The 20,080-nt window shown below is 35.0% G+C and overlaps 2 protein-coding genes across 2 annotated transcripts; one reads left to right on the top strand and one right to left on the bottom strand.

The window, feature by feature from the left end:
• Positions 1-3,655: 3,655 nt before the first annotated feature.
• Positions 3,656-4,987, bottom strand: LOC101254677 (potassium channel KAT1-like). The gene is made up of 4 exons (XM_010316563.4): positions 4,883-4,987; positions 4,696-4,794; positions 4,578-4,610; positions 3,656-4,485 (listed from the first exon to the last, which is right to left on the bottom strand). Exons 2-4 carry the CDS (start codon positions 4,783-4,785, stop codon positions 4,252-4,254), a joined length of 357 nt encoding a protein of 118 aa, XP_010314865.2. The 5' UTR covers positions 4,786-4,794; positions 4,883-4,987; the 3' UTR covers positions 3,656-4,251.
• An 8,709-nt stretch (positions 4,988-13,696) lies between these two features.
• Positions 13,697-17,200, top strand: LOC138341965 (uncharacterized). The gene has a single exon (XM_069294146.1). The coding sequence runs from the start codon at positions 13,697-13,699 to the stop codon at positions 17,198-17,200; it is 3,504 nt and encodes a 1,167-aa protein (XP_069150247.1).
• The last annotated feature ends 2,880 nt before the right edge of the window (positions 17,201-20,080 follow it).

Below are 20,080 nucleotides of genomic sequence, written 5' to 3'. Positions count from 1 at the left end.
TAAGGGTCATTTTAAGTGATTTTCACTCACCCAAACCAAATTCCCAAAAAAAATGAAAAGCTATCATCTCTCTCTACTTTCTTTCTCCCAAATTCCTCAATTGAACAAGGAAGAAAGCTTGAAGAAGAAGGTCAATTACTCTAGAATTTCACTTAAATTTCGCGGATTTATCTTTATTAAGTATGGGTTCTTCATATTTGGAATTTCTTCACCCAAGAGGTCCTTTCAAAGTTGATTTCTAATTACCCAGTTCCATGGGGCTTTCCAATTCTAATGGGTTTTCTTCTAAACTTCAAATTGATGATAAATTATGATTTTTTATGACTAATTGAGTATAGATTGTTTATTAGTTGATGTTAATTGATGCAATTTCATGTTGATCATGGTCTCTTCCAAAATTTCCCCATATCTTGGATTTTGGTAATGAATTGATGGGAATTGAAGAATGATTTGATTATTAGACTTTTTTATGTATTATAATTCATGTATGGATTGACTAGGGTAATGTATTGTTGGGATTGAATCTAATTCTTGATGAATTCATGATGAACCCTAATTCCCCTAACCCTAGGTTATGAATTGATGTTAATTGGGATAGTGATGATGCAATTGACCTAACTGTTGTATCAATTACTTGGGATAGTGATGATGCAATTGACCTAACTGTTGTATCAATCACTGATTGATGTTACTACACCTATTATTGGATGTCATTGGTTGGTTGATGGTAAGACCATGATGATGTCTTTTTAAGGAGATTTGGTAAGTATTTCTGATCCTAACCTTTACTTCAACTATGATGGCTTATGATTTATGATGGACTACAATTGAAGCATGCCTTGTGAATAGCCTATGTAGGTGTTGGTATGATGTTGCATTGAAATGTCTTGACTATGTTATTGTGAGATTATTCTAAGATGAAATGATATAAGGTTGGTTTTGAAGTACCCATGTACTTTATTATGATATGATGATGTTAATGTGCTAATCTCACATATGAGGGTTGTATTGAAAGGACATATTCATGCAATACCTATTGAACAAAATTATAATGACTATACAAGGGATTAGACCATATGACCTAAGATAAGTGATGACTAATAAAGAAAGTCATTTCAAAAGGGACTTAGCTTAGCACCGAGTGAACTTGATAATGAGAGGTGTTGACATTTCAATGGATTCTCATGAGATGAGGGCTCCAATTCAAATAAGCATGTAGAGGATTAAATTTATATCTCCTAGTTCTTGAATTATGTTTCCACCATAGAGATCTAGCTAGTGGATCCATATAGAGGCTATGTTTATGTTTGGTACAACTTTGGCCGGTAGTTTGCCTTCTATCAGTGTAAGGTTTTACAACACTGGATTCCACACTTAGCTCTTGTGGTCTATGTCGGTTAAGGAAAGTTTTCCCAAAAGTAAAATAAAGTAATGATGTGAACCCCAACTAGGGCGAATTGCGAGGTTGACTTAGTCTAGGTGGGGGTATGAGACTCTACCTAGGCATTGCACTGATTGGCTTTGAGGGAAGTCCTATAAGGATGTTCTTATGTTATAATGATCTTATAAAGTAAATACAATGCTTATGATGACTTTACATGTTGATGATCCATTATGATGTTAGTTTCATTGATGAACATGCTATTGGTCTATATTGTTAAATATGATGATGATTACTATTGATGCCATGTTATTATGAATTGTGCATTACGTGTGATCCTTTGTTTGGTTTTCTTGATTGAGTAAGGTTATGGGGCTTTGCTTGGTCATTGCACTTGTAGGCTAAATGGTGGGTTCTGAGCAAGGGTCTTGCTTGTTTTATGATGTTGTGAACTCTTGTATATGTTGACTTGACTATTACTTGTTGATGTTGGTCTTGTGTCATACATTGGTTTGACTTACGCATTATGTGATTATTGGATTATACGGATTCTTGGTTGTGCATAAGTCTTTTCAAAGTACTTTAGCATGGTTTTGAACAAATGTTGTCTTTAGCATGATTTCAATTTTTGTATGTGCATATACCCATACTTAGTACAAGTGTAATATTAACCCATCTCTTATGTTTACTACAAATGTAGGATCGAGCCGTTGAGCTTAGTAGAAGGACATTTAAAGATTACTTGGATTCTTATCTTCCATGTTCAGTAGGTCCTCACTTTTCGAGGATTATGCCATTATCTACCTATTGGATATTTTTTACTCTGAAAGACACTTTGTTCATTCTTTTTCATTTTGGTACTATAATTGTAAAGCCTATATGTGGCTATAATTATTGATGTAGGGGCTATGCCCAAATTGTTATAGTCTTGTGTAGATGGTTTAATATGAGACAAAGTTATAGACTTCTTATGAGACTATCTTATATTATGTATGTGCAATAAAAGTAGAAGCCTATCTTATATTATATACACTCGATAAATATATATATTATGTGTAAGTGGGAGGTCTAAGTAAACCTCAATGTAGAATAAATAAAAAGTTCTAAATTTTCCGAACTTTTAACCCATGATATGTAATGACAATTGTTAAGAGACTAGTCTTAGTCCTCTTCAAGGACGAGGATGTCGGTTATGTCTAGGGGTTCTCCCCGAATGTGACCATAAAGTGATGTGGTATAGGAACTAATTAATTGGGAAAATAACCATGTGCCGCTGACTTAACCACCAACCTTCCACCTACAAATCCTAGTTGACAGACCATGGTCTCACTCATGGCGCATCATGGTGGACCATTGATGGGGGTAAGAAACTTTGGAAATGGGAACTTGGACCTGTTTTACATTTCGAAAAATAATATTTTATACGTTTTTGACTTTTTAGAGTCGGAACATAATTTTAAAGAAAAATCAAGAAAACTTGGTTCTCAAAAGATTTAAACACGAAACCTAATGAAAATTTTAAAGGGGTTCAGGGATTCATATTTATATTTTTAGAAAGGTTTTTACGGCACCCAAAATATTCGCTATATCGCGATCATCCGATAACTAACTTGTTTGGCTAAAACTTCTAACTTAATTTTGAGATGAAAAATATTTAAAATTGTTTGAAAGGTAAACTATCAATTTTTTTTATATATAATTGAGATTTGCAAAAAAATTATTTTGTAAAGTTTTATACCTAATTGATTTAGTTAAGTGATTAAAACGAGATGACGTTTGACCGCGATTCGAGATTTTAACCCTAAGACTAGCAAAAATATTGTACAAACAATAGACGGTAAAGTAAAAGAGAGAGAGAGAGAGAGAGTATTTGGGTCCAAATTAGATTTCTGTCTGCATGGACCAGTATTTGGATCCCATTTGTTTAGGTCTTTTGCTCACTTTCTTGGTACATGTCCTAAAGTTCTAAAGATAATAATAAAGGATAAATAAAAAGCGACAAGACCTTAGACCCAAAAGAACAAAATACAACATTAAGGAAATAAACTTGGGCTTCTTAGCCCCCCAAATTTTCAACTTCTCCGATTTGAATCTTTTCGACTTAGGACCTGTACGCCTTTTTTTGGTTGTCTGACTCGATGAAGTAACTGGAACCTTTATGGCTCATCTCGGGTGCGAGAAAGAGGGGAAATGGAGTCCAAATGGACTCAAGAGGAGTTCACGTACAACAAAGAAAGAAGAAAATAAATTAGAATAAGTTAAAGAAAACTTATATGAGATAAAAATAATCATTTGTATTTAGGATAGTAAAGAAGTTAAACAAATTTAAATTGTGAAATTTGTAACAGATAGTTAACAAACAGATTCTTATTGAATATTCTTTAAAACTTTTCCTTAAAAAAAACATGTCTGTCTAAATCTTATTCATAAGCTCAAACAACATCAAGAGATATATTAACATACCAAGAATTAATTAATCAAAGCAATCAAACCTCCTCTCCATTAACCATACTTTTTATAAACACTCATTTAATATTCATTTTATTACAAATTAATCAATTTCCCCGTGCACGATTCTTTATTATTTATACGGAAAAGGGCCTAAAATACCCTCAAAGTATTGAAAATGATACACAATTGCCCTCCATCCACCTATTGGCCCCCAAATACCTTTCACATCCACCTTTGGGTCCAAATTTACCCCTTCATTAACATACCAAAATTAAAAATAATTAAATAATAATTTTTAATGACGTGGCACTCAACCATTGATTGTAATTTAATTATTTAAAATAATTTTAAACCCACCAATTACCCACTCATTTTAACTAAACCCACCCATTTTAACTAAACCCACCCATTTTAATTATTTAAAAAAACAGTGGATAATTTACCAGTACATAATCTGGTTTACTTACCATCAATAGATTGTTCATAATAATCCGTTCATCTTCTGGATTTGCTCGAAGAATGTTCATCAATGATGTCCTGTTTAGCCTTAGAATCTGAGAAATCTCGGTTGTTCGAACAGCAAATGGCTGTGGTCTCCCACATAAAACACCTATTTCTCCAAATATTTCTCCTGCAACAGCTTTTCCAATTGTCTGTTTGGGAACATGATTGAGAAGAGAGATTTAGTTATATATCTTAAAGTTGACACTTAATAATAATAGTTACTATGTAGTAATATACATACTTGCTCTAGCCCTTCAATCTGTGCTATAAATTCCTGCAACAATAACATATAACATACTGATTAACAACATGACAAACACAGCTTTAATAGTATACACAAAATCTATAAACTAACTTACCACTGCTCCTGAAACTATTATATACAGATCAGTTGGTGCCTCATTCTGCAAAATTACGTCTTGCTTCGGAGGGAAGTATTCAGCTTCCATTTCAGGAACCTTAGAAATCAAAGTATCACACTGTTAAAACCAATGCAAGAGTGATCGAGAGAACAAAAGAGACGGCAAGGGAAGGGGAGAAAATTACCAGTTGAAAAAGGAGGTTCGGTGAAACACCTTGGAACAAATGAACATTTTGAACTATAGGAAAAAACAGATGGTGTGCAATGCTTGTTCTAATGGCTTTAGGCAGGCCATTTGATAAACCAGTAATAGTGCTTTTCCTTTTACATTTTTCTTTTCTATTCCCTTCATATTTTAATATTTGGGGGTGGGGGGCGGGGGGAGGGAGAGAGAAGGGTAATAAAGGAAAAATGAATGGGAAAGTAATGGGTGGATTTAGTTAAAATGGATGGGTTTAAAATTATTTTAAATAATTAAATTACAACCAATGGTTGAGTGCCACGTCATTAAAAATTATTATTTTTAATTATTTTTAATTTTGGTCTGTTAATGAAGGGGTAAATTTGGACCCAAAGGTGGATGTGAAGGGTATTTGGGGGCCAATAGGTGGATGGAGGGCAATTCTGTACCATTTTCAATACTTCGAGGGTATTTTAGGCCCTTTTCCGTTATTTATATTGTTTTTAATCTATTTCTTATGTTTCATGTTTTATTTCAATCGTATACTTTCTACAATTACATAATGATTTAAATGTTCCCATCACGTAACACTCATCATTCATTCATTTTAGATTCATTTCTTATTCTGATTAGCCATTTTTTTATCATATGCTGCTCCTCGTTAACATTATACAATTCACACTAAAATTTTATCTGCAATAAATTCATATACCGTATCAATCATGACAACTACCTTGGTTCAAGCTGCTACTTCTTTCAACATTTTTATTTACATATGTCATCGTAACTTTAACATTCATTACTCTTTTGTTAAAAAAAATAATATATGATAATAAATAAAACAAAATAAAAATTAAAGGAGATAGTTGAAACTAAACAAATCTAAACCACTATCAGTAGGAACACACGAACAAAGACAACTAATAAGACTTTCAAGAGAAGCATTTTTTTTCAAGATGAGCCTTTCAAACAAATGTAATAAATAAAGGACAGCCATAACTTCAAGTTGGGAACAAGAAATGATTTTAATTCCATTACGGAAATTAAATCAGTTATAATTTCAGTCCCCTTTTTAGAAGAAGGTAACCATAACACAAGGAAATTAGTAAACAAACAAGACGGACTAACTAGAAAGTAATGCCATGGAGAACTCAAGAAAAGATTTTCACATTAGGAAATGCAAGGTGGAATAAATAGCAAGATGATATTGCCGAAAAATTGTTCTAGCCGAATGCTTCATTAGGCAACAACACTACTATTTCAATAATACACAAGAGGAGTAGAAAAGTGACTTCTTTGACGCTTAAAGACATGTAGCCAAACATAGGAAGAATGCTTCAGCAAACACATATAGAAGACAATTAAGGTAATTAACAAACGATCAAATCAAGCTTACAACGAGCTTAATGACAGCAAGCTCGAAGAGAACAACACTATGATGCAAACTTAAATAAACACTGAATCTCCAAGAAAATACGAACACATACTAAGCATTTTTTAAAAAAAAAGGATGAAAAGGACAACACAGATCAAACACATCAGGCAAACTCGTCTAGAATCCACAATGAGCTACATACCCAGCCAACACAAAGAACTCAAAATCAACAAAAGCTACTACGAGTCATTTACCTTATTGCTGGCAGCGACCGGGAGAGCACGAGTAAGGAGCGACAATCTTTCACCACCAAAGGTGACCTCAAGTTCAGACGATCAAACAGAGATCCTGACAAAAAATTTGAATCAAACGCTGAAAAATCTGGCACCCCTGCCTTTTGAAGTGTTTTTGGTAGTTATTTAGAGTACTTTTATTCGAGTTTCTAGTATCTTTGCTAGGTAAATCCATCTAGAAATTATACGAACCAAAAAGAATAGAAAACTCTACCAATTTTTTCGTCTCTCCCAAAAATCCCCCAAAAAAAAATAGTAATCTCCCTACTTTCTGTTCGAAAATTTTCCGAACTTTTTATCCTTTTGCCTCTCAAAAAATATCCCCCCAAAAAAAATCCCCTTCTTCAAGAATAATAAGATTGTATTTATAGGAGAAGAACTAGGTTGATTTTGGGGGAAAACAGAGGAGCAAAATCGGATAATCAGTAGAAAATTCCCCATTTGAATTCCCTAATTCCCTCCCTTGAACCCAGGGGATAGCTGGAATCAGTACGAGACTGCAACAAATTTCAAAGAGGGGGGGGGGGGGGGGAGAGAAAAGTCGTTTGATTCGAAAAAAGGAAGATGGATCAAAAGGATTACTCCATCTGGCCTGCTCGTGTACAAAAAGGCTGTTCTTCCTGGAGATGTAGGGACGGATAAAGGGTGAGAAAGGGGGAAGGCGACACGATTCGTGTGCCTGGACTCGGACGCGCCGAACTTCTTGGTTCTATCCGCTTGCGCGTGAGGAAGACGACGCTATAGGAGTCAGGTTGGTTTGCTGCTGATATGCATATGTTGTACGCTTCTAGATTTCTTCTTGTGAAGAAGAAAACGAACTTGGCGGGGTCGAGCGAACTTGGAGTTGGGCTGGCAGGAATTTGAAAAAAATAATTGGGTTAGAAAATAAGAAGAGTAAGAGTGGACTGCTTGGTTATTTTGTGAATGGGCTGCCGTAATTTAAGTATAAATTAGGTATATAGCATTTTATATAGTAATATTTTCAAGTTATTGTATTAGAATTTGAATTTCAATGTATAGCATTTGTAGACATGTAATTTTTGACCGAATTTAAGTTTAACACCAATATTTAGAGCATAAATAATTTTATCAATCTAAATTAAATATATTTTGAATTTTTATTATTTTCATTAAGTTTATTTAAAAGATATAAAAATAAATAACATAAATATAATTTTTATTAGATAAGTTTATTTTGATTGTTAAAAAAAAAGATATATATATATATATATATATATATATATATATATATATATTATTTAAATAAACTAATATTTCTCAAATATGTCCCTTATGTTTTAATTACCCATTTAGCTTTTATTTATTTATTTACTCAAAGAAATTAATAATTATATAATTATCATTTTTATATATATATTGAAAATTAAAAAAAAAACCACCACACACACACACAAACCCCACGATCCCCCCCCCCCTACTCCCACTCACACCCCACGACATGCACACACATGCACTATCATATTACAATAATACGGAAGAAAGAAAAAAAAGAAAAAAGGAGAAAAGAAAAAAGAACGAGATCAGAAGAGAAAAGAAGGAAAAAACGTGAAAAGAAAAATACAGACAAAAAAGAAAGAGACTCTTCTACAAACAAAAATCAAAAAATATATTTACATATTTTGCTTTGACTCAAAAACAAAGGTTGAAGTTGAGGTTTACTTTCGCGGTTCCTTATTCGAATTGTTTTCTTTTGGTGAAATAATTTCCACAAGAGGTAATACTAATTTAATTTTGTATTAGTTTTATGTCATGATAATGCGAGAATGAATTGCAATATATATTAAAGTTGTTAAATTTCGCTATGTTTAAACCATTAATATTTATTCATGTTATTGTATGAAGTATGTTCAAACGTTCATATCAGTTTTATGTTTAGATCCTTGGTATAATTATATTTAGTGTGGAATTATTATATCAAACCATGATTTATTTTATATTTAAATAACCCATAGTTTATTTTATATTTAAGTAAAATTATAGTCCAAGTCATGTAATTGGGATAATGCCCAAGTACCCCCTCAACCTATGTCCGAAATCTCAGAGACACACTTACACCATACTAAGGTCCTATTACCCCCTGAACTTATTTTATTAATAGTTTTTTACCCCTTTTTAGCTTATGTGGCACTATCTTGTGGGCCCAACGATGGTTTACTTTTTTTTTCGAACTAGTGCCACGTAGACTAAAAAGGGGTAGAAAATTACATATAAAATAAGTTTAGGGGGGTAATAGGACCTTACTATAGTATAAGTGTGTCTCTGGGATTTCGGGCATAGGTTGAGGGGGTACTTGTGTATTTTCCCTAATTTTTAATATTTAGTTTATAATGATAACATGTGTAGCTATTATGTAAATATATTAATTTTAGTTAGTAGAATTTTTATTTAATGTTAGTGACGTAAAAAAAATCGAATAAAAAAATAAAAAATGAAAAAATATAATAATAATAATAATAAAGAGGGAAAAGAGAAAACAAAAAAAATAATAGAAAAGAAGTACAAAAATAATATAGAAAAATTCAATTGAAGAGGAAAGATTTTTTTTTTGAACGTTTCTTTGTCCAAACAAAAAAAAATTAGGTGGAAATAAAAAAAACGAATAAAACCTCGAAAGTATAAAAAATAATAATAACAATAAAATAATAATAATAGCAAAAGATGAGAAGGTAAAAAAGAAATGTAAAAAAATAGAATTAAAAATAAAAATAATAATAATAACAAAAGAAAAAAAAGAAAAATGTAAAAAATAAAATAAATAATAATAATAATAATAACAAAAGAAAAAGTAAAAAAAAAAAAAGGAATATCTTATTTTATTCTGCTTTGTTTGATTAAATTTATATGCGTATATATATATTTCTAATTAAAGGGCATAGATTAATAAAATAAGGGTAAATGCATTCGTCTTAATAATATAATATTCAAAAATTAGTTTAAGTCATAAAAGTCCATAATGTGACCGTGTTAGAACCACGGGACTCGAGGGATGCCTAATACCTTCCCCTCGGTCAATAGAATTCCTTACCCAAACTCGTTCGCAGACCAAACAAAGATTTCCTTTTGATTAAGAGTTAAACAAAAAAGGTGACTTGGAACACCATAACTCAATTCCAAGTGGCGACTCTGAAAAAGCTAAAATAATCCCCTAATTAATTACGTCACTTAAATTGGAAAAACCCTTACGCCGTCGCGCGAAAAAGGGGTGTGACATCTCTGGCGACTCAGCTGGGGACTAGAATTCGAGCTTGTAAACATGGACTTCTACATGACTTTATTATGTATTTACGTACTTATTGATTTGTGAATATTGTGTTTAATTGCATAATATGTTATTTGTTTGCTTATTTACCCTTTTGATAATATGTTAATTATCGTATAGTTGTCTTTTCTCGCGCATCCATCTGAGTCTTCTGAGATATTTTATTCGGAGATGCGATTACGCTCCCGAGCCATGAGATACCAGAGATGCGGCAACGCTCCTGGGAAGGATTCTATAGTAACACATGTCTTAGGATGGGAAGGACTAACAGTGAGGCCAGAAAGCCCTGCTACTGGTAAGCTGTCCCTTCTCGACTCGAGTAGTCCGCTCGTTTTATGGCCAATCTAGACACCTTCCCTATTAGATTGTTTACCTAGTAAAACAAGCCTCAACAATGACTATCCCTATTAGGATTCGATTTATCTGCATCATGCATAATGTTGAATTAATGGGGAGCTCGACACAAGGGTCGAGCCTGTCTAGGAGAAGTATCCCTACTTGAGACTATCATGTACATTATTTTGTGTTATTTGTTGCATTATGGGGAAGGCTATTCAAATGTTGATCGGCTTTAGATGAATGAATTTTAATGAAAAATTAATTATAACGAAAAATACCAAATTAAAGTTTTGACGTAATCCTTTTATTAAACACAGTTTTTTCTATCAAAATTCATATTTCTTTTACAAATAGAAAAATCTATTATTACCATCAAAGCTTTTCTTTATATATAAAAAAAAGGATTGAAAATTTAATCAACAAAAATAAAATACAATCGAATGTATTAATATTTTTAGTTTTGAAAAAATTTTAAGGGCTATTTATATATATATATATATATATATATATATATATATATATATATATATATATATATATATATATATATATATATATATATATATATATATATATATATATATATATTATTTTTTTTCTTTATCATTCTTCATTTAATAACTATTTTTAAAAAAAAATAAGAAAAAAATTACTTTTTTTTTTTATGTGTGTGAGTGTGTATGTGTATGATTATTTTATTAAAAATAAAAAATAAAAAAAATTCTTTTTTTATGTGTGTATGATTTTTACTTATTCTTATTTAAAAAATATATTTTATTATAAAAAAAATTACTTTTATTGTGTGTTTGATATTTTCGTTATTCTTGTTAAAAAATATATATTTTATTAAGCCTAGTTTGTCACTATCATAATATAGGGAAATATGAATCCATATGGAAAGAGAGATAAGAGACAAAAGAGAGGACCAATCACCTCGATTCATAATAGTGGATAAGGCCCCAACACTCTTGAAGACATGGTATGAAATATGACAAACCATGGACGATGAATGGAGTTCAAACGCTTAGGATTTCTACGAAGCCTTTTGTATGTTGAGTCATGACGGGATTTGATAGAAGCACTAGTGCATTTTTGGGACCCATTAAGGAATGTATTCCGTTTTTCTGGTTGTGAACTCACCCCCACCCTCGAGGAGATAGGGGCATTCTTTGGAAAGGGTAAACATCTTCACAAAGAAGAGCCTATGATACCAAAACATATTAATGGGAGGAGGTTTCTAGAATTACTGCATATAAATGAGAATAATATAGGTGGTTGTCTCGATAATGGATGGGTTCCGTTAGAATTTTTGTACAAAAGATATGGCAAAAGTGATGGATTCGAAGTGTATGGAAAGAAATTCCGTAATAATGGGTGTCGTCTGACCTGGGTAGCACACAGTTATGATGCCTTCGTGGTGGCTTTTTTAGGGATCATGGTATTTCCAAAAAAGGGAGGAAAGATTAGCATGGACTTAGCTGCAGTCATTACAGCTTTTGAGAAAAAACCTAATATCACCCTCGTAACAATGATTCTGGCAGACATCTATCGTGCTTTAACTATTTGCAAGGATGGAAAATACTACTTTGAGGGATGCAATATATTATTACAACTATGGATGATTGAACACATTCATCATCACCCTTATGCAGTGGACTTTAAAGTAGAATGGAATGATTATATTGGAGGTCACAAAGAAAGAATCAAAGATCATAGTTTTCCGAAGGGTATTGAAGCTTGGAAGCAACACCTCAATAATCTGACTGCTGACAAGATTGTGTGGAATTATCATTGGTTTCCATCGGCCGAGGTGATATACATGTCTACTTTTCGATCGTTCATTGTCCTAATGGGTCTTCGAGGTGCCCAACCTTACATGCCACTTAGAGTCATGCGACAACTTAGGCGACGCTAGTTTATACCACCCAATGAAGATATGCGTGAATTCATGTATGAGTTTCATCCCAAGATACCTTTAAGGCAATCAGAGATATTTAAGATTTGGGGGGGATACATACTCTCAAGTTCCCACGATATGGTGAAGGATCGCACAAGAGGCGAGGTGGACCAAGCATACTTAGACTGGGTTCATGATCAGCCCCTTCCTAAGGTTATGCTAGAAGGGTCAATAAAAGGACATTAGATCGAGAAGCAGAAATTCAGGTTAAGATTAAGCAAGCTCGCCTCAAAGTCGAAAGAAGCTACAAATCTACTCTGGATATCCTAAGTAATGACCTAAAAAACGCTAAAGAGGAGTTGGCCCAACGTGATGCGATATTTGAAGTTAGAGTTAGAAAACACCGATCTACCATTCTAACCTTACAAGAAGACTTGGGAATTGCCACAGGCGCTATGGAGCAACAGGAAGAGGAGTATAAGAAAGAAAAGGCCCAACTTATCTGCTCACAGTCTAGACTCCAAACTCAAGTTAAAGCCTCTATGGAACGGGAAAGAGAAATAGCAAGGCGTTTTAATGCTTATCAGGCAGACTGTGAGATTGAGAGAGGTCAAAGAATAGCCGAGCGAGACGCACTCCACCTTCAAATTGAAGAACTCCAAGAACAAAGGGAAAATTTGACGCATGAAGTCAATACTGCTCACCACTGGTTACAGAATTGTTATGACAATATGGATGAAGCCAGAGACCGAATACTACAACTCAGGGATGAACTCAACATTGTTTATGCTAGATATTTACATTGAACGATGAGAGGTTGGGCCAACAGGCCCGTGCTTTGGCTCCATATCTACCGAAAGCGTTGGCGAAGATTTATAAGGGCCTTGGAGATGATTGAGATTCGAGGATTCAGTTTCTTTTAGAGTCTATTCTCTTAGAAGTGATTATTTCATTATTATTATTATTTTAGGTTTTTCTCTTTCTTTTTGTTTAGTTATTTTATTTCATTTAGAGTCTATCTAAGTCCTAGGTACTTCTGTTTTTTCTTGTTTGTTTGTTTTATTCAAATCATTGTTTCAAATATTTGAAAATGAATGAAAAAGATTTACTTTCGGTCACCTTATGTGCATATGTCATGCAAAAAAAAAGTAAATTAATATAAAAAAAATTATTAGTAATATCTTTCTCGAACTACGCAAGATTTGATTCATGGGCCAAACACGATACTAGGCAACCCAGGGGGTTCGATCCAAATTATTATTACTATTATTATTATTATTATTATTATTATTTTCTTTTCTTTTTTCTTTCTTCTTTCTCTTAAAAAATGATAATCATAATGATAATAAATAAATAAACAAATAAGTAAATAAATAAATAATAATAATAAAATATTAAAAAACTAATGAAGAGAAGAATGCCTAGGTAAGCCGGGATGAAACATGAGGTCCTCCATATTAGAAATATGTATGTGGATACAATGTGCATAATTTCTTAACACTAATCGGTTTATTACTCTATTCAGAGAGAGAGAGAGAGAGAAAGAGAGAGAGACATACTAGCTTAAAGGTGGTTGGTTTGTGGTTAAACTGGCATCACATCCTTACAACACAAGATCGAAAGGGAAATAGAAAATGGCCCCCAGAGACGGAAATGAATCGGACAATGATGAGGAGATCCAAAACCAGATGACTTCACAAGAAACGGGGACAACAGAAGAGATAAGGGTGTTAAGACAACAAATGGCAGAGATGTACGAGGCTTGGATGAGTGGACAACCTCCACCATCTTCAATCCGAGACTATTTTAATACAAATATGTCTCACCCTATCCAGGTGTCGACAAGCGATCCGATATATCCCCCTGGATTCGACCACTATGCTAACACATCCAATGTCGCTGGAACTTCTATGGCGCGCCCTTCGAATACGCCTGTAATAAGTAATCCACTCTTTGTGTCAACTGCCCCGACTAACAGCATCCCGCAGCAAACGATGGTGCCCAAATCCAACAGCGATCCTCCGCTCAAAGTTCGGCGTGAGCAGAGTTACACTCTTGAAGAGACCATTAAAATTCCAAGTTCTCATCCCCACATTCATCAATATAGTTCCCCTGTTGAAATTGAGAGGATGGTCAAGAATGAAGAACATGAAGAAATGACTAAGAAAATGAAGAGTTTGGAACAAAGTATAAGAGATATGCAAGGACTAGGAGGCCACAAAGGCATCTCGTCTAGTGACTTGTGTATGTTTCCTTACGTCCATTTGCCTGCTGGTTTTAAAACTCCAAAGTTTGAAAAATATGATGGTCACGGAGACCCCATAGCTCATCTAAAGAGATATTGCAACCAATTGAGGGGTGCAGAGGGCAAAGAAGAGTTACTTATGGCCTATTTTGGGGAAAGCTTAATAGGGATTGCATCTGAATGGTTCATAGATCAGGATATCACCAACTGGCACATATGGGATGATTTGGCTCGATGTTTTGTACAACAATTCCAATATAATATTGACATTGTTACAGATCGCTCCCCGTTAGCTAACATGAGAAAAAAGACAATGGAAAATTTTCATGAATATGCTATCAGATGGAGGGAACAAGCTGCTAGGGTTAAACCACCGATGAAGGAGTCAGAGATGATTGACGTTTTTCTCCAGGCGCAAGAACCTGATTACTTTCACTATCTGCTTTCTACCGTAGGGAATACATTTGCTGAAGTTATTAAGGTGGGGGAAATGGTGGAAAACGGCATCAAGTCAGGAAAGATTGTAAGTCAGGCTGCCTTAAAAGCCACAACACAAGTGCTTCAAAATGGTTCTGGAAATATTGGAGGGAAGAAGAGAAGGGAGGATGTGGCCACTATTGTATCAGCGCCTAGGACTCATGTTCTAGGTAATTCTTCACAACACTATTTTCCTTCCCAAGCTCCACAATATTCTATGCCATACACCCCATATAATGTTTTTAATGCACAACCAATTGCACCCCCTTCTTATCCACAATGGCGTGCACCAACTCCACAAAATCATCCACCACCCCCACAAGTTCATCAAAGTACTGCTAGAATTCCTTTCCGTCCTAGACCACAATACAAAAAGGGAAATGACGTTAAAGATGAGTTCACTCCTATTGGGGAGTCGTATGCTAGCTTGTTCCAAAAATTAAGGACATTGAATGTTTTGAGTCCTATTGAGAGAAAGATGTCGAATCCTCCCCCGAGAAATTTGGATTATTCTCAACATTGCGCATATTGTTCTAATTCCCCAGGGCACAACATAGAGAGAAGTTGGTATTTGAAAAGGGACATTCAGGATTTGATCGATTTTAATCAAATTATAGTTGAAAGTCCGAGTGGACCCAACATCAATCAAAATCCATTGCCGAGACATACTGAAACAAACATGCTAGAAATGATGAAGGGTCATGAAGATTTTGCATCTCCGTATAAGCCAATCCTTAGGGTTAGAACTGGCATTGAGAAGTCAGCAAATGTTGTTGATTTAACAAAAATGATGTCTTTAGGGGCGGAAAGTGTGTTAGAAAAGTTGAGTCCATCAAACACACCCATCTTAACTGTGAAAGGAGCCCTTGAAGATGTTTGGTCAAGCCCGAGTAAGGCAAAATCGTTTGTTCCAAAAGAGCCAAACAAGCCTATCTTGATCGTGCGAGGGGCCCATATTCCTCCTGTGATTATCAAGCCAGTACCCCTGCTCCCAATGACTAACCCCAAAGCTGTTCCTTGGAATTATGAGCCTACTATCGTGACATACAAGGGAAGAGAAATAGATGAAGAAATAGATGAAGTGGGAGGAATAACCTGTTCAGGAAGATGTTATGTCCCGATGGAATTAAGGAAAACAAAAAATGACCAAATACAAATAAAGAGTTCGGTCAGTGAAGGAGAGGCAGAGGAATTCCTAAGGAAGATGAAACTATCAGACTACTCCGTGGTGGAACAATTAAGAAAAACTCCAGCCCAAATCTCTTTGTTGTTTTTTCTAATACATTCTGATGAACATCGTAAGGCTGTAATGAAAATTTTGAATGAAGCACATGTTCCTAGTAAAGTTACAGTGAGTCAGTTAGAGAAGATTGCTGGGAGAATATTTGAGGTAAACCACATCACCTTTTCAGATGATGAACTACCCAAAAAAGGTACAGGATATAACCAAAGCCTACATATCACTGTAAAGTGTGAGCTTTCATATGTCACTCGAGTTCTAATTGATGGAGGATCTGGAGCAAATATTTGTCCTTTATCAACTCTACAGAAATTGAATGTTAGTGCTGAAAGGGTCCGACCCAACAATGTATGTGTTAGAGCTTTTGATGGGTCAAAAACAGATGTTATTGGTGAGATAGAGCTCGTACTAACCATAGGGCCTGTGGATTTCGCTGTAAATTTTCAAGTGTTGGATATCAACGCGTCCTACAATCTATTGTTGGGGAGGCCATGGGTGCATAGGGCTGGACCAGTCCCCTCAACATTTCATCAAATGATTAAGTTTGAATACGATCGACAAGAGGTAATTGTCCATGGTGAGGGGGATTTGTCAATCTACAAACACTCTTCCTTCCCTTTTATCAAGGTGGATAATGAGAATGAGGCACTAGTTTATCAAGCTTCTGAGGTAGTGGTTATTGATCATGTCCCCGAGGGGAGTGTCATTTCAAAACCAAATATGCCCATCGCGTCTGTAATGGTGGTGAATGAATTGCTGAAACATGGGTTTGAGCCGGGTAAAGGCTTAGGAATCTGCTTGCAAGGAAGAGCTTATCCTGTGAGTCTACGAAAAAGCATCGGTACTCTTGGCTTAGGCTACCAACGTAGATTCGAGGACAAAATGAAGGCAAAGAAGCAGAAGAGAGATGTATGGTCACTTACCAAGCCTATACAATCAATCTACAAATTTTTCATCAAAGCCCGCGCAATAGAATCTTATCAATTATCTTTTCCAAAGCCAGTGATGAAAGTTAGCGAAGAAATGATCAACTATTTTCAAGATTTATTTGTCGAGGTTGATATGGTGGAACTCGGAGAAGGCACTAGCGACAGAGATGTGCAATTCATTGGTCCTGATGTCAATCTAAACAATTGGGAGGCCACCACTCTCCCCGTTAAAGACGAGTCTTGGTAGTATGTCTTGTGTTTTCTATTGTCATCCGATTCATTCAAGGATTGTAATTCGGATTTTATCTTGTCGTTTTATTTCAAACATTCTATTTCCGTTTTCAATAGGATGTAATCGCATCTTTATTTCACTCTAATATATTTGTTCGTTTTTTTTATACAGTTCTTTCTATGCCGATTCTAGTGATATGACATGCATGTAGAATTTTTCGCCAGATCTTAATATCCAATCTAATCTTCGACCTAATATTGAAATAATAAGTCAAGAAATCAAACATGATGAAGACAGAGTATTTGAAGAAGTAAGGAGGGATTTCAATCATTTTGAAAATAAGTCAAATCCAAACATGAGTGAAACTGAGACGATAAATTTGGGGGATCAGGAAATTATTAAGGAGACTAAGATAAGTGTACATGTTCTACATCAAAAAGATGATATAATCCAGGCCCTGTTTGATTACAAAGATGTTTTTGCGTTATCTTATGATGACATGCCTGGATTAAGCACGGACATGGTTGTTCACAAGTTGCCAATTGATCCCAATTTTCCTCCGATAAAGCAGAAGTTGAGAAAACTGAAAACCGACATGAGTGTAATAATTAAAGAGGAGATCACAAAACAACTTGAGGCCAAAGTCATTCAAGTCGCTCAATATCCTTCTTGGTTAGCCAATATTGTACCTGTCCCTAAGAATGACGGCAAAGTTCGAATGTGTGTTGATTATCGTGATTTGAATAAGGCAAGTCCAAAAGATGATTTTCCTTTGCCTAACATCCATATTTTATTGGATAATTGTGCTAAACATGAGGTTGCATCTTTTGTGGATTGTTATGCGGGCTACCATCAGATTATTATGGATGATGAAGATGCAGAAAAAACATCTTTTATCACTCCATGTGGTACATATTGTTATCGTGTTATGCCTTTTGGATTAAAAAATGCAGGGGCAACTTATATGAGAGAAATGACAACCATGTTTGATGATATGATGCATAGAGAAATCGAAGTTTATGTGGATAATGTTATCATTAAATCTAAAAAACTGTCAGATCATGTGAAAGACTTAAGGAGATTATTCGAAAGGCTCCGCAGGTACAATCTCAAGTTTAATCCTGCAAAATGTGTATTTGGAGTACCATCGGGGAAACTTTTAGGGTTTATAGTCAGTCGAAGAGGTATCGAGTTGGATCCTTCAAAAATTAAAGCAATCCAAGAATTGCCACCTCCAAAAAACAAAACTGAGGTTATGAGCCTTCTAGGAAGGTTAAACTACATCAGCAGATTCATTGCTCAACTCACAACAAATTGTGAGCCTATCTTTAAGTTGTTGAAAAAGAATGCCACAGTCGAGTGGACGAAGAATGTCGACAAGCTTTTGAAAAAATTAAGAGTTACCTATCAAATCCCCCTGTGTTGGTTCCTCCCGAGCCAGGAAGACCTTTGATATTGTATATGTCAGTACTGGATAATTCTTTTGGTTGTGTACTGGGTCAGCATGATGACACTGGGAAGAAAGAGCAGACCATTTATTACCTCAGCAAGAAATTTACCGTTTACGAAGCAAAGTATACCCTTCTTGAAAGAACGTGTTGTGCCCTAACTTGGGTAGCACAGAAGTTGAAACATTATCTTTCATCTTACACTACTTATCTCATCTCTCGTATGGATCCGTTGAAATATATCTTTCAAAAGCCCATGCCCACAGGCAGGCTCGCGAAATGGCAAATATTGCTCACAGAGTTTGACATTATCTATATAACGCGGACCGCAATGAAAGCTCAAGCATTGGCAGATCATTTGGCAGAGAGCCCTATTGATGAAGAATATGAACCACTTAAAACCTATTTTCCGGATGAAGAGATATCGTGTATCGATGAAGTTATTCACGATAACGATCAAGGTTGGAAGTTATTCTTTGATGGTGCCTCTAACAAGAAAGGAGTTGGAATAGGAGCTGTTCTTATGTCTGAATCAGGGGAATATTACCCTATATCAGCCCAACTTAGATTCTATTGTACTAATAATATGTTCGAGTACGAAGCGTGCATTTTGGGTCTGAGGTTAGCTGTTGACATGGGCATCCAAGAATTGTTAGTGTTAGGAGACTCAGACTTTCTAGTTCATCAAATTCAAGGAGAACGGGACACTCGAGACCCAAAGCTGATACCATATCAACACTGTTTACAAGGTCTTTTTCAACGATTCGTGTCGATAAAGTTTAGACACATTCCCCGAATGCACAATGAGATTGCAGATGCATTGACCACTTTGTCTTCGATGCTCCAACACCCTGATGACGCCCATATCGACCCTCTATACATACAAATTCGTGATCAACATGCCTATTGCAACATGATTGAGGAGGAATTTGATGGTAAGCCTTGGTTTCATGATATCAAAACTTATCTTCAGTCTGGAGAATGTCCGTCAGATGTAACTAGTAATCAAAAAAGGACTATTCGACGACTAGCAAGGGGTTTTTTCGTAAGCGGAGGCATACTGTACAAGAAGACACCCGATTTAGGTCTTCTAAGGTGTGTAAATGCTCAAGAGGCTTCCACAATCATGATTGAAGTACACTCAGGAGTTTGTGGACCTCATATGAATGGATATGTTCTAGCCAAGAAAATACTTCGAGCAGGATATTATTGGCTCACCATGGAGTGAGATTCCATACAATTTGTTCGTAAATGTCATGAATGTCAAATACGTGGTGATTTAATACATTTTCCCCCTTATGAGTTGCATGCAATGTCGGCTCAATGGCCTTTCGTGGCATAGGGAATGGATGTGATTGGTCCGATAGAACCAAAAGCATCGAATGGTCACAGGTTCATCTTGGTGGTCATTGATTATTTAACAAAGTGGGTGAAAGCAGTAACTTTC

Source organism: Solanum lycopersicum, chromosome 2 (assembly GCF_036512215.1).
Source record: "Solanum lycopersicum chromosome 2, SLM_r2.1".
NCBI classification, from domain to species: domain Eukaryota; kingdom Viridiplantae; phylum Streptophyta; class Magnoliopsida; order Solanales; family Solanaceae; genus Solanum; species Solanum lycopersicum.
Note: the sequence above shows the minus strand (reverse complement) of the source record. Positions and strands in the feature narration are given on the sequence as shown.

Excerpts from the sequence above, each read along its gene's own strand:
- LOC138341965 (XM_069294146.1), top strand. The coding sequence starts at position 13,697 with ATGGCCCCCAGAGACGGAAATGAATCGGACAATGATGAGGAGATCCAA.
- LOC101254677 (XM_010316563.4), bottom strand. The coding sequence starts at position 4,785 with ATGGAAGCTGAATACTTCCCTCCGAAGCAAGACGTAATTTTGCAGAAT. Across the intron at positions 4,611-4,695 it reads TAATAGTTTCAGGAGCAGTG|GAATTTATAGCACAGATTGA; the intron begins GTAAGTTAGTTT and ends TTATTGTTGCAG. Across the intron at positions 4,486-4,577 it reads AGATTGAAGGGCTAGAGCAA|ACAATTGGAAAAGCTGTTGC; the intron begins GTATGTATATTA and ends GTTCCCAAACAG.